The sequence below is a fragment of the Podarcis erhardii genome (genome assembly GCF_964252035.2).
Source record: "Podarcis erhardii genome assembly, chromosome: 7".
Classification (NCBI taxonomy): domain Eukaryota; kingdom Metazoa; phylum Chordata; class Lepidosauria; order Squamata; family Lacertidae; genus Podarcis; species Podarcis erhardii.
In genome coordinates this window covers 17,062,922-17,078,950 of record NC_138511.1, presented here as the reverse complement: position 1 = coordinate 17,078,950, position 16,029 = coordinate 17,062,922, and the positions used below count along the sequence as shown (strand labels likewise).

Sequence of the window (16,029 nt, the reverse complement as noted above, 5' to 3'; positions counted from 1 at the left end):
TTGACTGATTTATGTACTGCACTGCACTTTGATTCTCTATTCACTTCATTGGAAACCTTTGGTTAAAGCAATATATAAATGAAGCATACCATAGGACAAAAATAATTCAACCATTAAAATGTATTTTTTCAATATTAGCTTTGAAATTTAAAAATTCCTCCGCAGTGGGGTCCATCAAATTAAGTCTTGTGATTATGGTAGGGAAGGTCAGAGAGTCTTCGGCTCCGTGAAGGCAAAAGAGAGAGCCGCTTCCCACCCCCCACCCCCACAACCATAGAGCCTTCAGATGGCTGAAGCCTTGAACTCTCTATGGTTCATGATAAGCCTGGCGCAGGCGCACGCGCACTTGCGACTCCTGGGCGGAAGCGACTGCGCCACATCCCCACCTTCCCGCTTAACTAGCGTCCTACTGGTCCCTGCGAGTGTCAATCTCCCAATTTTTCTCTTCTGATTAGACGGTTTCTCCGTACCTCCCTGAGGGGGCGGGGAAAAGAGGAAGGTGGCTTTCTTTTTATTTATTTTTTTAAAGAGGGCGGGGACAATACCCTGTCACTCCCTCCTCTTCTCTATTTCTACTAGCAGGGCCCCTATCCGTCAACAGCTTAGAGGCTTCTGGTTGGTTAGCTTAGCCGGTTAGGGGGCGGTGCTGACACTGAGGGCGGGCGCAGAAGCGGGGAAAGAAGGCGAGCGCTCTGCCGGGCCGCGAAGGAGAGAATGCGGCCGAGGAGGCGGTGAGAGGAAAAGAGGAAGGAAAGGAAAAGGTGACACTCGGGGGGTAAAGGGGTTGGAGGAATTACCTCGGGGTTTGCATTTTAATTTTTACCTCAGGATTTGTGTATACTCGTGAGTAAACTTCTCCAGTGGAGCTTACTCCCAGGTAGGGCCGTCTGCATCTCAGTTACGTTCTGCAGTTTCTTTGAATCCCAATTACGGTTTATTGCCTTTTTCCTTATTAATAATACGTTTTAACGTAACAGCTTGCGTGTGTGTGTGTGTGTAAACACACATATGTATAGGTTTTTAAGAGGTAGTATCCATATACGTATATATACATATAGGTATATACATATATATATATACACACACACATACATATATATGTACACAGTGGTACCTCAGGTTACATACGCTTCAGGTTACATACGCTTCAGGTTACAGACTCCGCTAACCCAGAAATAGTGCTTCAGGTTAAGAACTTTGCTTCAGGATGAGAACAGAAATTGTGCTCTGGCGGCGCGGCAGCAGCAGGAGACCCCATTAGCTAAAGTGGTGCTTCAGGTTGAGAACAGTTTCAGGTTAAGAACGGACCTCCAGAACGAAGTAAGTACTTAAGCCGAGGTACCACTGTATATACACACACGTGTGTGTATGTGTGTGCATGTATATGTACACACACATCCAGTGGTACCTCGGGTTAAGTACTTAATTCGTTCTGGAGGTCTGTTCTTAACCTGAAACTGTTCTTAACCTGAAGCACCACTTTAGCTAATGGGCCTTCTGCTGTCGCCATGCCGCCGGAGCACGATTTCTGTTCTCATCCTGAAGCAAGGTTCTTAACCCAAGGTACTATTTCTGGGTTAGCGGAGTCTGTAACCTGAAGCGTATGTAACCTGAGATACCACTGTACATATATATATATATATAGAGAGAGAGAGATTCTTCTAGGTGGTATCCAACTCAATGCTAGTCCTACTCAGAGTAGTCCCATTGTAGCTTTGTTTTCAGCTGTTCTTTATCCATAAGACAGTCTGGAGTCCCTGTCGGAAAAAGGCGGGGCTTAAATAAACAACAACAACAACAAATAATGAGCCTAACTTAGTTGTGCCCGTTAATCCAAGTGGGTTGCATCAGATCAGAGACCTGTAACATGACGGACTTGGTCTTGCAAGGGTTGCATCTCTTCGATTAGGCTTCCTGTCAAGGATGGCACTGGCTTTATTGCTTGTCATTGGTATTATCATTATTATTATTTAGTCATTGCTAATTAGAATACACACACACACATATATATATATATTTAGTCATTGCTAATTAGAATACACACACACACACACACACATATATAGATATGCGTGCGCACACACACATTGGTACCTCGGTTTTCAAGTGTCTCGGAAGCTGAACATTTCGGTTTTGGAATGCCGAAAACCCGGAAGTAAATGCTTCTGTTTTCGGACATGCCTCAGAAGCCTAACGGCATTTGCTGAGTCCCCCCCCCCAATTTTCTCCATTGAAATTGCAGACTGCCCTTTGCGCCTCGGTTTTTGAAATGGTAGCGGATCAGTAACCAATGCAGATCTCGTGAGTACAGGTGATATATGCTGACAAAGCCTCACTCTCCTCAGCAGTCGTCCTGCATCATTCTGCACTAACTGCAGCTTCCAGATCAAGCGTTGGATCAAGCCCCACATAGCGCTCATTGCCATAATCCAGTATTGACGCAACCAGTGCATTAACTACTTGTGAACTATCTAACAGTGGGATAAAGAATTCTGCTGTTTTATTTATGCTTTATTGATTTAATATGCTGTAAACTTCTTTGAGATTTTTCTTAAAAATATAAAGCGGTATAGAAATTAAATAAATAAATATTGCAACAGCTTGTTGAAAAAGGAAAAGCTTTTTCAAAAAGGAAAAGCTCTTTTTTCACCAGTTCATAATGGTCTCTTTCTGCCATTCTGTCTCCTTAAGGGCCCAGAGGACTTGATGCTAGTCGCTCTGATTTGCCTCCACCATGTCGGGGACGGTCATTATCCTTCAGCAGTTTGCTGGTGGCCTCAAGAGCCGGAATGAAGAGGCCAGGGCAAAAGCTGCCAAAGATTTGCAGCATTATGTCACTATGGAGCTCCGGGAGGTGAGTGAGATGGGAGGAGAGCTGGGCAGAGCTCCATATATCTTTTTCCTGGGAGTGGAAGTGTCCTTGCTGTCAGACTTAGATTGTAATCTCCCTGGGGGCAGATACCTTTCTTTGGATTTTGTTTGACGTGTACATCATGTAAACGGGTGCCGTTTAAATAATAATTTGACCCACAGGCTATTTAAAAACATTTTCAAATTTCATAGGCAACTGTCCTCCACCAGGCCATTCTGTCCATACCTGAACCCTTTTAATTGGAGAGCCTGGGATTGGACCTGGAACCTCCTACATGCAAAGCACATGCTGCAATACCCAACTCTGGTTCCTCTCCAACATCTAACACCTTTCCACCAAGGCACAAACGAGAAAGCCTAAGAGATTTCTTTGAGTTTGGATCAGTCATGTGTTCTTAACACTTTTTATTCATTTCTGCCTCCCCCATTCCCCCGTACAATTTATGGAGACTGGAAAAGCCTTTACTTATTCATGGCCAAGAACTGCTTTTCAAACATTTTTGTTTGTTTTCTCCTGCACAGATGAGTCAAGAGGAATCTACCCGTTTTTACGACCAGCTGAATCATCATATCTTTGAGCTTGTCTCTAGTTCAGATGCAAATGAGAGGAAAGGGGGCATTTTGGCCATAGGTAAGTGCCTGCATATTTTGTCTAACAAAAATCTTGATATGCTGAGAGTTCCTTTATTTTTTGCCACATTGGGTTATAGTATATTCTCTCTCTCTCTCTCTCTCTCTCTCACACACACACACACACACACAATTTATAAATAGTTCTTTTGTTTAACAAATAACCCAATGTAACCCAATGTTTTGACAAGAAAGCCATTCAGAATGCAAAAAGAACAATTAAAAAAGGGGTATTTTTATTTTATTCCCTACATTTTAAAAAAGCCTGTGTAACAGCTTGTTCTGCTGCCTTACAGCCTCCCCTTATTTTAGGAGTGGGGAACTGGATGGAGTCTCAAGGGCCTGATAGAGAGACTTGACAGTGGGCACATTTGGCCCTCAGGCCTGATGTTCCTCACTCCTGCCTTATACCATGCAGTATTATCATTATTATTATTATTAGCCTTTTTTTTTAACATTCAAAGTAGCCATAAAAACACAGCTTCAAACAATATTGTAAATAACTGAAATGCTGTCTCCTCTCCTGCCAGGGAGCCTAAACCTCCAATTAGCTGGAGAGGGGGTGAGTGAGTGAACCCATTGTCCATTTTTCATTTCCACTTAGCTGGGCCTGTTTAGGAAAAAGCTTGGCAAAAAGATGGATATTTGCTTATTGGGAATGGAAACTGCAGAGCAGTGTTCTGTAAGCAGCAGAAGCCTGCAGAATCTGCTGGACAAATGGTACCTGCAACTCAGTATATGACAGTGTTGAATATTCCTGTTTGGGTTCTAGCCAGCCTTTCCTTTCCCAAGATACTCCATTCCATTCCACTTTTCTAATAGAAGTTCAGCAGCCTTCAGCATGCTAAGCCATCATTAGACTGTTGGTGTGTGTGTTCCCTCCATCCTTTGGTTTTTTCCAATCTAAATTTTTTTTCTTTCCTTTCCTTTTTTTCCCTTCTGCAAACCCCGGGGTTCCCTCAAGCCTGCTGTTACCTCTCTTATGTATGGATGGTGCTGTTTTGCTGTGTAAGAATCTGCTCTTGGAGTTCACTCTTACTGTGCAGGATGATAATTGTATATACCTGTGATGGGATAATGAGCTGCTTGTGCGTAAAAGCTTGATCCCTCTGGTATTTGGCTGGTCAACCAAACCGAGTCACTAACGGAGCCCCCAAAGCATGACTCCGTCAGTCGCTGGTAGAATCTGACAGTGGGCGTCTACGGAACTTACGCCAGCATAAAAGTTGTTTGACGGACATGCGCCTCCGTGACTCTCTGCGTGACAGCTTCCGGCGAAGGGTGGGAGTTCCCAAGGGGGGTCCTGTTACCTCTTCACTATTCTCACTGGAAGTATCCCAGAGCCTCCCCTCCGACTCCCCCTCCGCCGGAGCTCCTGCTCTCCCCCTACTGGTTCCTTCTTCTGCTGCAGAATCTCTCCTATTCTCCTGGAGCCTTTCCACCACCTGTTCCTCCGATGGCAGTTCCCTGACAATACCTTACCAATTAAGCCAGGGATGGAGAACTTCAGGGCTGGGGCCAAAGGAAGCCCTCTGGGCCTCTCTGTCTGGATCTCTGGCCTCTCCCCAGGCCAGAGCGTCCCTCCTCAGACCTCCTTCATATCCCCCTAGAATGTTTTTGCCTGGCTGGAATATGTCCTTGAACTCTGACAGTGCCTCTTGTTTGTCTGGAAGAAGGATAAGGAGTGGCATGTGAGTGTGTGTAGAAGGCACCTTTGTACAGTAGGCTAATGTTTACATTAATTGCTTCGACCCCTTTCGCCTATCCGGCCACAGCATGTGGCCCCTCAGAAGGCTGCCCAGGTGGAAGTGTGGCCCTTGAGCTGATAAAGATTCCCCTGCCTCTGAATTACGATTTTCAAAAATGGTGGGTTGTCTTTCTCTAGGGTGGTTTGCAGTATAGGAAGAGGTAGCAGGGATGTATTTAAATTAGTGAATTGTAGGGATATTCGCTTTCTTCCAATGTCTAACCCAGCTGTGGCACTTTTGAAACACCCCCTGGCATTTTTCTTTTCTTTTCCCCAGCGAGCCTAATTGGCGTTGAGGGAGGCAATGTCACCCGCATTGGCAGGTTTGCCAATTACCTAAGGAATCTCCTTCCCTCGAATGACCCCGTTGTTATGGAGATGGCCTCCAAGGCCATTGGGCGCCTGGCCATGGCAGGTGACACCTTCACAGCGGAATATGTGGAGTTTGAAGTCAAGCGGGCTCTGGAGTGGCTGGGAGCCGACAGGAATGAAGGACGGAGGCACGCAGCGGTAAGAGTCCATTCTTTGGATGCAAACAGCTTGCAGGGCTTTTGAGGATTTCAGGAGTGGTACTTCAAGGGGAGATCCGGAACTGTGAGCAAATGCCTGAGCCTTGGTCATGTCCTCTGCTGTTTTTCCTTCCTCATCTCAGTGTCTTCTCTTCCTACCATACATTTAACCAGTGCTGTTTTGAAACACCAAACTTTGCACCATAACATAAGGCAGGGTTGTCCAGGAAGTTAACCACTCTAAGGGCATATTGTGCTATGAAACATGTGTTTGGGTTTATACCAGCTTAAGACTCTCTGCTTTCCCCAAATTAACTTTTGGAATTGTAACCTGTTGATGATGCTCAACCCTGCTCAATGGGGGATTCCCACCCCTCAAGCAAGCACCAGATTCAGATATGTTTGTCCTTAGGACCACAGCAGGGGAGGAAACAATTAAACTCTCCATCCACTCCTGTTGTGACCTTGATAATTATTAAACTTCCTCCCCCAGCAGATGCTATTTGTGTTTCTCAAAAAACCTGTGTGTTAAATGCAGAGCCGCATTTACTGTTGTATCTAGTTTGGTCTCGTGAGTTAGAAGTGGGGTATGAACAAATCTCCACCTTGCTCTTTGTATGATCTTCAGACAGAAGACATGACCCTCATGTGTGTGCCTGCCAGCACTGTTAGTAAGCATCTGATTTCTTGTTTCCTTCCTCTTGACTCGTATCGTTTCACTCTTACCTCCCCTCCAGGTCTTGGTTCTGCGAGAGCTGGCAATCAGCGTCCCCACTTTCTTCTTCCAGCAAGTGCAGCCGTTTTTCGACAACATCTTTGTGGCCGTGTGGGACCCAAAGCAGGCCATCCGTGAGGGAGCTGTTTCTGCATTACGAGCCTGCCTCATCCTGACTACCCAGCGAGAGTCAAAAGAGATGCAGAAACCGCAGTGGTATCGAGTAAGGAGAAATCTTTCAGGGCTGATGTGGGTGGAAGAAGCTCTTATCCATGCCACGCTATTGTAAATAACGCTCCCCCTCCTCATTTAATCCCCACAACAACCCTGTAAGGTTAGTCTGAGAAGTGGTGACTGACCCAAGATGACCCAATGACTTTCATATAAACCCTGGACTCCCAACTCTTGGTCTGATGCTTTAAGCACTATGCCACACTGGCTCTCAGCGTTGTAAGCCTTGGCATTCAGTTCAGCCATAAATCTGCTAGCATGTCTCTCAGCCTCGCTGCCCAACTCTGTGTTAATGAAGATAAAACACTGACTTCCTTGACAGTGTGAAGGAATAAGATACAAGTGTCTGAGCAGTAAGAAAAACAGCTATATAAATGCCAAGTAATAATAATAATAATGTCATTTTAGCAAACATACGAGGAAGCTGAGAAGGGTTTTGATGAAACTGTGGCCAAGGAGAAGGGTATGAACCGCGATGACCGCATCCATGGGGCCTTGCTCATCCTTAATGAGCTGGTGAGGATCAGCAGCATGGAAGGAGAGGTGAGTTGATAAGGGGGGCACAGCTGGGGTGTACTACTCTGGACGTTGAGCTATGAAACTAGTTCCTATAGGAGGCAACAATCGCCACCAACTTGTATGGCTTTAAAAGAGGATTAGGCAAATTCATGGGACAATAAAGCTATCAATGATGGCTAGACATGTTTTACCTCCACAATGCTTCAAAGTACCAGTTGCTGGAAACTGCAGGAAGGGAAAGTGCTATTGTCTTCAGTTTCTGCTTGTGAGCTTCACATAGAGATCGGGTTGGCCACTGTGAGAGCACAATGTGCCATTCGCCTGATCCAGCAGAGTTCTTAATGTTCTTCTGCCAGCTAGTTTAAGGTTGCTGATTTGAATCAGAGCCCACAAATATATTGAGGTCGGGCTGGTTGGGCCAATGATGATTTTTTAGAGTCAGCTTGCATTGCAAATATTTGTGAGCTGTTAACTTGCCTGCAGTGACCAGGTGCCAACAACCTCTTCAAACTCCTCCTCCTCCTCTCCATTAAATGGCAGAAAAGCAACCAAAATATGCCAAGACTGTAAAAGGTCAAAGGAATTATGTGTTCAGATTTTGCATAGAACCCAATCACTCTCTTGAGCGTTCCAGACGATTTAGGAGCATGTTCTCGGGTTGGGTTCATCAACCTTCCCAGGCTTGAGTCCCCATCTTCAATGCTAACCTGAAACAAAGGATCTTGTTTTGATTTTTAAAAATATATCCTTCTCCCCCTACTCTTTTTGCTCATTTTCTTAGGACATAGCTGCACAGCGGATGAACTGGATTTATCTCTGATTTCATCTCCTTTGGGCAGGCATGGCCCAATTTGGCTCTCCAGCTGTTTTTGGGGACTACAACTCCCATCATCCCTAGCTAACAGGACCAGTGGTCAGGGATGATGGGAATTGTAGTCCCAAAACAGCTGGAGAGTCAAGTTGGGCCATGCCTGCCTTAGGGGTTCTTGGGAATGATAGTTCTGTGTGTATTTAGTGGAGGAGGCTTCATGGGAGCTTAGGTATAGACATGTAACAAAGAGGTAAATGATCATTGGCCACACTGACAGGAACTGTAGCCAAAAAAATCTGGAGGGCATCTGGTAGGAGAAGCCCAAGCGGGCTGATCTTCTGTTGCCTTCCATGCTGGGGTGGGTGGCCAGGAAAAGCAGCATTAAACATCCTCTTCCTTCTCTTCCCCACAGCGTCTTAGAGAAGAGATGGAGGAGATTACACAGCAGCAGATGGTGCATGACAAATACTGCAAAGACATGCTGGGCTTTGGGACCAAACCTCGCCACATCACCCCATTTTCCAGCTTCCAGTCTATACAGCCTCAGCAGTCCAATGCCTTGGTGGGGCTACTGGGCTACAGCCCCCACCCAATAATGGGTTTCGGTGCATCACCTGTCCCACCCAAGTCAACCTTGGTAGAAAGTCGGTGCTGCAGAGAACTCATGGAAGAGAAGTTCGACCAGGTGAGTTTGAATACACCCCCCCCCCCTTATTTTGCCCTTCAAACTGCAACAAAACAGGCACAGCTTGAACAGCATCCCTTGGAGTTATGGAATCTCTCTGTTCATTTTTTCACCTGTTGCTGAAGAGAGATAATTTATGCGCCCAGTTCAAAATTTCCCTCTGAACAAACTCTGCGGTCATACTTATTTGTTGATGGGTACAGCAGTGAATGTGGCTCATTTCAGCCATTGCGGCAATCTGTTCCATGCATGCAACAGACCAACCATGATACTGTGCTGCTTTTTTGTCTGCTCAACTTGTAAGGTCCTTCTTTCTGCGGTGTACCAGCCTCCTAAGGCAGAGCAAAGACCCATAGTATAGTTTGTGAAATCAGACATAACTTCAAGTCAGTGCAAATGGTTTTGTAAATTAACTTCATCCATAGTTTCATATCCCAGCTTGTGATCTGACATGGGTTCAAATGTGAAAATAAGTAGTGTTTAAATAAAACATTATTTTGTGGGAGGATGACAGAGTTATTTGTTAGAAACAAATTGATCAATGCAAAAATACAAGGAGCAAAGGACATTCGTTTAGATGAGGTTTGATGGACGGAGAACCTTCTATCCTTTCCATCCTGGAAAGGAACAGAGAAGGACTGGAGTAACCTCACCATGCTCATTTCAGAGTTACTAGCCACAACTTTCAGGGACCTCTTCCCTTCTTTCCCAACTCCCACAGACAGTCTTACATTGAATGCAACAGTCCCAGCTTCCCAGAAAAAGGTAATGAGATCCCTCCCATTTGGTTCTGATTCTCTGCTGGTTCTATATGAGTTGACTCTGGCTCCCATTCAGATAGCCAGAATTTGTCCTATTTGGATTAGGTCTGGTGAGTTATATCCAATACTGTACTGGTCTTGCTCAGAATGTACCCATTGAAATTAACAGGCCTTAGTTAGCCATGTCCATTAATATTGGTGGGCCTACTCTGTATAGGCTATACATCCCCTTGAAATGAATATACCCATTGAAATTAACAGGCCTTAGTTAGCCATGTCCATTAATGTTGGTGGGCCTACTCTGTATAATAATAATAATAATTTTTATTTATACCCCGCCCTCCCCAGCCAAGGCCGGGCTCAGAGCACCTTATAAGCAATAATAAAAACAAGTTAAATAATTACAACTTAAAAACAAAATTAAAAATACAACATTAAAATATTGAAACATTAAAATATTAAAATGTAGCCGCATCGCAGGAGGAGAAGGAAAAGAAAAAAGAAAGAGAGGGAGGGAATCAAATTGGCTCCAAGCCAAAGGCCAGGTGGAACAACTCTGTCTTACAGGCCCTGCGGAAAGAAATCAGATCCTGCAGGGCCCTGGTCTCATGAGGCAGAGCGTTCCACCAGACCGGAGCCAGAGTTGAAAAGGCCCTGGCTCTGGTTGAAGCCAATCTAACTTCCTTAGGGCCCGGGACCACTAGGGTGCTGCTATTTATGGACCTTGAGGCTCTCCGTGGGGCATACCGGGAGAGGCAGTCCCGTAGGTACGAGGATCCTAGGTCCCCGACCAGAGATAAAAGAGCACAGCCAGTTACGGGCTATGCCCTGTATCCCCACGTCTGCGAGGCGGTAGTCCAGAAGATCATGATCAACCATGTCAAAGGCTGCTGACAAATCTAAAAGGATCATCAATCCTGACCCGCCTCAATCCAGCTGTCTACGGAGATCGTCTGTTAGGGCAACCAGAGCCATCTCGGTCCCAAAACCAGGACGGAAACTGTACTGAAATGGATCTAAAGCCATCTAAAGCATGTATAGGTTATACATCCCCTTGAAATGAATGGACATAGCTAACTTGGGTCTATCAATTTCAGTGGGTCTGCTTTTGGTGAGACTTGAGTGGGATACAAACCAATGTATGTGTCTAATACTAAAGTTAAAGTTACTGTAATTATTTTTTTATTATGCTATCTATTATTATACTTTTTATTATGTTTTGACAACTATGCTCCATAAAGTGTTCTTAATGTTAACGTCCTATGATCTTTTGATAAAGGACAGCATATCAATTGAAAATAATAATAACAACAACAACAAAACAACAACAAATAATATAGATCATTACTGATAAGTAATTCTACAGTAGACAGCCATTGAACTTACTGTGTACTGCAAATTTTAAACAATTTTAGAGGAACTGAAGTGTATCTCAAACAATGTTTTAAAACTAACCCTTGAAGTGCATTTCTCTCACTATTCTACAAAAGAAAATTGTTCATGAGAGGTTTTGCCCCCATTTTTTTTCTCCACTGGAAAAATTGCAGGGGGGAAAGACCCCTCTGGTTGCTATCTCAGCCCTTCACATCTCTTAACAACCACCCACACATCTGCAGTCTGAAGTGGTATGGTCCAACCATACACCTCAAGCCTCGTTTTCTGTTCTGTTGCCATAACACCCTTTTACCTTTTGTCTGTCTCTCAGGTGTGCTACTGGGTTCTGAAGTGCCGAAGCAGCAAGAACTCTCTGATCCAAATGACTGTCCTCAGCTTACTGCCGCGCCTGGCAGCTTTTCGTCCTTCTGCTTTCACAGGTAAAAGCACTCTTGCATGCTGCTTTTTCAGAGACAGGATTTTAAAATTTCATTTTGCAGGAGGCAACAGGTGGAGGAGATGGGACTGCAGGAGCAAACCCATTTGCTATTCCTATACAGAATGGAATATACTTATTCTACTACAGACTGGTGGTGACTGGGTGGAATATATCCTACTGCTACAACTATGCTGGCTGAGGCTGATGGAAGTGGTAGTCCAAAATATCTGAAGTGCTCCAGCTTGGGAAAGGCTGGGATAGAACTTCCAGATTCTGTGCCCTAGAACCAGAGCCATGCCTTAGCCACAGCTGTTATTTCTCTGTGCCTGCTGGCTGGTGGCTGTGAATGACCTCTGAGCATAAGCAAACTGCCTTTACTTCCTCACTCACTAGGTAAGGACCCACAAGCAGGACCCAACATAATAAAAGCCTTGCTGGATCAGGCCACTGGCCCATCAGGTCCAGCATCCCATTCTCACAGTGGCCAACCAGGACTTAAGTGCAAGAGCACTCTCCCCTCTTGCTGTTTCCAGCAACTTTTAACCAAAAATCGCCCACCTATATTTGAAAGCCGGGCTTGTGGTAAACAAGTTTGTGAGCAGATTTGGCCAGTAACCTCTTTCTCACTGAACAAATGCAGCCCTGAAATAATGTTGCTTGTGCTTCCTCTCTCCTCTTTTCATGTGAACGTGTGGCCAGCTGACCACTACCTTCCAGACACCATGAACCACGTGCTGAGCTGTGTCAAAAAAGAGAAGGAGCGAACTGCCGCTTTCCAGGCCTTGGGCTTGCTCTCGGTGGCCGTGCGGTCAGAATTCCAGGTGTACCTTCCCAAAGTTCTTGAAATTATCAAGGCTGCCCTCCCACCAAAGGATCTTACCCATAAGTGAGTGTGCTGCATGCAAAGGTCAGGAGACTGCTGTGATGTTCACGGGTTTCCCTTTTAAATGATAATCTCCAAACTGTGATCTGTGGGAGGGAATGATTTTTTGCCCGGTGTTTCTTCTGAAACATACAGAAGCTGCCAAGAATTGGGCTTGTGCCAAAATTATAATTAATATGATTTAAAGGTTTCCAAGCTACTTGGAACATATTTTAAAGCATAAGTGTAATTACATTATTCCATTAATTCATTCACACAAAATGTTAACAAATTCACACAAACCACCTACGATTCATTGATATAATTTATACACATACATATATAGAGAGAGACATGCACACATACAAATAGAACACACATTACGCACAAAAGCGCGTGCGTGCGCGTGCGCACACACACACACACAACCTATATTTTAATTGTGGTAACCTTCCCTGGGATCTTACAAATTGATAATGGTAATAGTAATAATAACACGCCCACTTGGTTTTCTTCTGGCTCGTTCTTAGGTGGTGTACCTTTGTCTTGGGGGACAGCAGGGGGCAGGAGAAATGGTTATACAAATAGGATGATATTCAGGATGACACTTCCTTCTTCTTGAAACTGTAATTCTGATTCACTTCAGCAGGAGGCAGAAGTCGGTTCAGGTGGATGCCACCGTCTTTACCTGTATCAGTATGCTGGCACGTGCGATGGGGCCCTCCATCCAGCAAGACATCAAGGAGCTTCTGGAACCCATGCTGGCTGTAGGACTGAGGTAGGGATTATCCGTTACCTCTGCCAGCCACTATGTGGCACTTGTGGGTTTGCGTTTCCCTCTGCTAACCACTAGCCTTTTTTCAAAAGTCACAACTGGCTAGGGCTCTGCTTCAGGCTTTAAGCACCTCCCACATTTCTAGCATGTTCTCTTTGGGTCCTGCTGCAAACACTGCAGCAACCCTGGAGCGGGCAGGGTTTGTCTCTAGTGCTAGTTCTACTCAGAGCGGATGCACTGAAATTAATGGCCATGATTAAATTAGCCCCAGTGGGTCTGCCCTGGGTAATACTTCGTACTACCCCAAATACATCTGAAACATCAAGTGGGCTTACCCCACGGAGCTGTTGCACTTGGTGGCTTCTCCTTGGTGCATGCCCACTTCATGGTTGCAGACGCATGCCTCTTGTTTAAGTGCAGCAGTGTTCCCTGCAGGGCTGGGGAGCAATGGGGCCCTCGAGGCGTCTCGATCTGGCCCTCTGGACTCTCCCCAGGACTCTCCTCCTTGAGTGCTTTTACCTGGCTGGAATGTGTCCTAGAACAGTTGACAGTTTCTCCCGCTTTCCCGGATGGAGGGATGTGGGTGTTGTGATGTCTTAACACCTGACTTCTGTAGCTTACTGTACAAAGGTGAGAGCAGCATCCATTGCCCCACTTGTTTTTTGCCTCTGGCCCCTATCCCATACTGCCATGTGTTGCCCGTGCAGGAATGCATCCGTTGGGCTCCATCTCTGAAGAATGGAGCTGAAGGGATATAAGATACAGTTTAAGTGTGTTACCCCATGCTACCCATTACAGCTATCTTGCCAGGAGAGCATTGGGCTATGTGTGCATGTTTGTGCTGAAGCATCCCAGAAGTTTTGACTCTTTTTCAAAGTATTAATTGCATTGTTTAATTACTGACACAGACCTCATTTGAGAGGAAGGGCCAGATAGAATTTTAATAATAACGAATAATGATGCAGGGGAGTTTGCTGGGAGCACGTGTGTCCCCATCGTCATGAATCCATTGGCTCACCTTCCTGTGTTGTTGGTACATGGGTGTTGCTGCTGGCACAGTTCCCAGTTGGTGGGCACTGGCAGAGTTTTTGTTTATTCAACCCGTGTGTTTTTCTTTCCCCCTCCTGAGCTGGCTTTGCATTGGATGCCGTGAGCATTCTGCTGGCATAGCAGGGGTGGTATTCCTAATCCCGGCGTCATGCAATTTAGGATTGTGCTGTTAATCATATTCTGCCCCTCTGTCAGGTGTAGGGGGTACGCAGAGTGCAGCACGTGTTGTTAGCTCTGAAGAAGCTGCTGTTTTTCCGTGAAATGTCAAGGTCTCCATGTGTCTCTCCAGAATGGAGTGTGTGCTGGTATTTAAAGTATTTCCAAAATTCCACATGAATTCCTCTGAAGGCCTCAATGTCCACTTCTGTCATTTTAAATATCTCCTGTGAGGCAAATGCCCAAGCAAAGAAGCAAGAAATTTTTATTAATCATTATTACCAGTGGGGCAAGTTTGAGAGCTGAATTCTTTTGTCTCTTGACCTTCCACAACCCTCTTGGTAGGAGTCTGGCAACTACAGTGGTTCCTCAGGTTAAGTATTTAATTCGTCCTGGAGGTCTGTTCTTAACCTGAAGCACCACTTTAGCTAATGGGGCCTCCTGCTGCCGCCACGCTGCCGGAGCCCGATTTCTGTTCTTATCCTGAAGCAAAGTTCTTAACCTGAAGCACTTTTTCTGGGTTATCGGAGTGTGTAACCTGAAGCGTATGTAACCTGAAGCGTATGTAACCTGAGGTACCACTGTATTGGGAATTATATCTAGGCAACTAGTCTGAGGCCGGAATTGTTTTCAGGCCTGGAAGGACTCTGCCAAGACATTTCTGATGATTTTTTAATCTGTGTGTCAGAAAGATAGAGAGACTTTTCCTAATAGACCCAAATGACTTTGGTTTTTTTTAAAAAAAAAATCTTTTGTGGGCTTTGACACCACCAAAGCCTGCAAAAGAGTTTGCCCAATAAGACTGGACTATTGGACTGGAGCAGAAGTGGGGAGCCCGTAACTCTCCAGGTGTTGCTAGACTACAACTCCAGTCATTCCTAACCATTGGCTGTTCTGGCAGTGGCTGATGGGAGTTGTACCCTGGTAACTTCTGGAGGGGCACAAGTTCTCTATTTTCAGCCTAGAGGATGAGGAGAGACCTGTAAAAGGATTTGAACCCCTGCTTAATGGCTTGCCAAGCTAAAGGACCTGTGTGGACCTCTGTCTTGCCCTCAGCCCTGCCCTGACAGCCGTGCTGTACGACTTGAGTCGCCAGATCCCCCAGCTGAAGAAGGAGATCCAGGACGGGCTGCTGAAGATGCTCTCCATGGTTCTGATGCACAGGCCCCTGCGCCATCCAGGCATGCCAAAAGGCTTGGCCCACCAGCTGGCTTCTCCCAGCCTCACCAATATCCCTGAGACCAATGATGTGGGCAGCACCACACTTGCGCTCCGCACCCTGGGCAGCTTTGAATTTGAAGGTGAGTGACAGCAGCGGGAGGAAACAAGTTGAAATCCTAAATAAGAGGAGCAGCAGGGTCATCCCCTGCCTTGCGTCTCATGCGTGAGAGTGGCAGCAAAATATTTTATCCATCTGTTCCACCCCCCTTCCCTTTTAGGGCATTCACTGACTCAGTTTGTCCGGCACTGTGCGGACCACTTCCTCAACAGCGAGCACAAGGAGGTCCGGATGGAGGCGGCTCGCACATGTTCGCGCCTGCTCACGCCGTCCATTCACTTGATTAGTGGGCACACCCATGTCGTCAGCCAGACTGCTGTGCAGGTGGTGGCGGATGTCCTCAGCAAACTGTTGGTGGTCGGTATCACAGACCCAGGTGAGTGCAGAGGCCAGGGGTAGGCTTGTCACTTCTATGGTGCTTTTATCAGGTTCCCAGCAAAGGATATGAACAGTGCCCACGCCCTTCTGCTTTAATCTTGCTATTCTGATCATTGGGTAGGCCAGCAGTTTAACTCCCAATAATCAGTTTTTCAGGGTGCTGTGATATGCCAACTCCTGGAGAACAACACTACTTTAGTAAGAGAGCACCTTCTTTGGAAGGTTCCAGATCCAGTT

At 45.7% G+C, this 16,029-nt stretch overlaps 1 protein-coding gene across 4 annotated transcripts in view; it reads left to right on the top strand.

The window, feature by feature from the left end:
* The first annotated feature begins 626 nt into the window (after window positions 1-626).
* Window positions 627-16,029, top strand: part of MTOR (mechanistic target of rapamycin kinase) — a 99,964-nt gene continuing 84,561 nt past the window's right edge. For 2 of the 4 annotated variants that reach the window (XM_081870651.1, XM_081870649.1), the window contains exons 1-12: window positions 627-761; window positions 2,692-2,854; window positions 3,394-3,502; window positions 5,526-5,758; window positions 6,495-6,695; window positions 7,112-7,246; window positions 8,446-8,718; window positions 11,185-11,293; window positions 11,992-12,178; window positions 12,804-12,932; window positions 15,192-15,436; window positions 15,575-15,790. In XM_081870651.1, coding sequence (XP_081726777.1) covers window positions 2,735-2,854; window positions 3,394-3,502; window positions 5,526-5,758; window positions 6,495-6,695; window positions 7,112-7,246; window positions 8,446-8,718; window positions 11,185-11,293; window positions 11,992-12,178; window positions 12,804-12,932; window positions 15,192-15,436; window positions 15,575-15,790 — 1,957 coding nt within the window. In that variant the 5' untranslated portion in view covers window positions 627-761; window positions 2,692-2,734. Of the gene's footprint in view, window positions 762-2,691; window positions 2,855-3,393; window positions 3,503-5,525; window positions 5,759-6,494; window positions 6,696-7,111; window positions 7,247-8,445; window positions 8,719-11,184; window positions 11,294-11,991; window positions 12,179-12,800; window positions 12,933-15,191; window positions 15,437-15,574; window positions 15,791-16,029 lie in introns of all 4 variants that reach the window. The other 2 variants (XM_081870650.1, XM_081870648.1) reach the window with 1 other exon arrangement.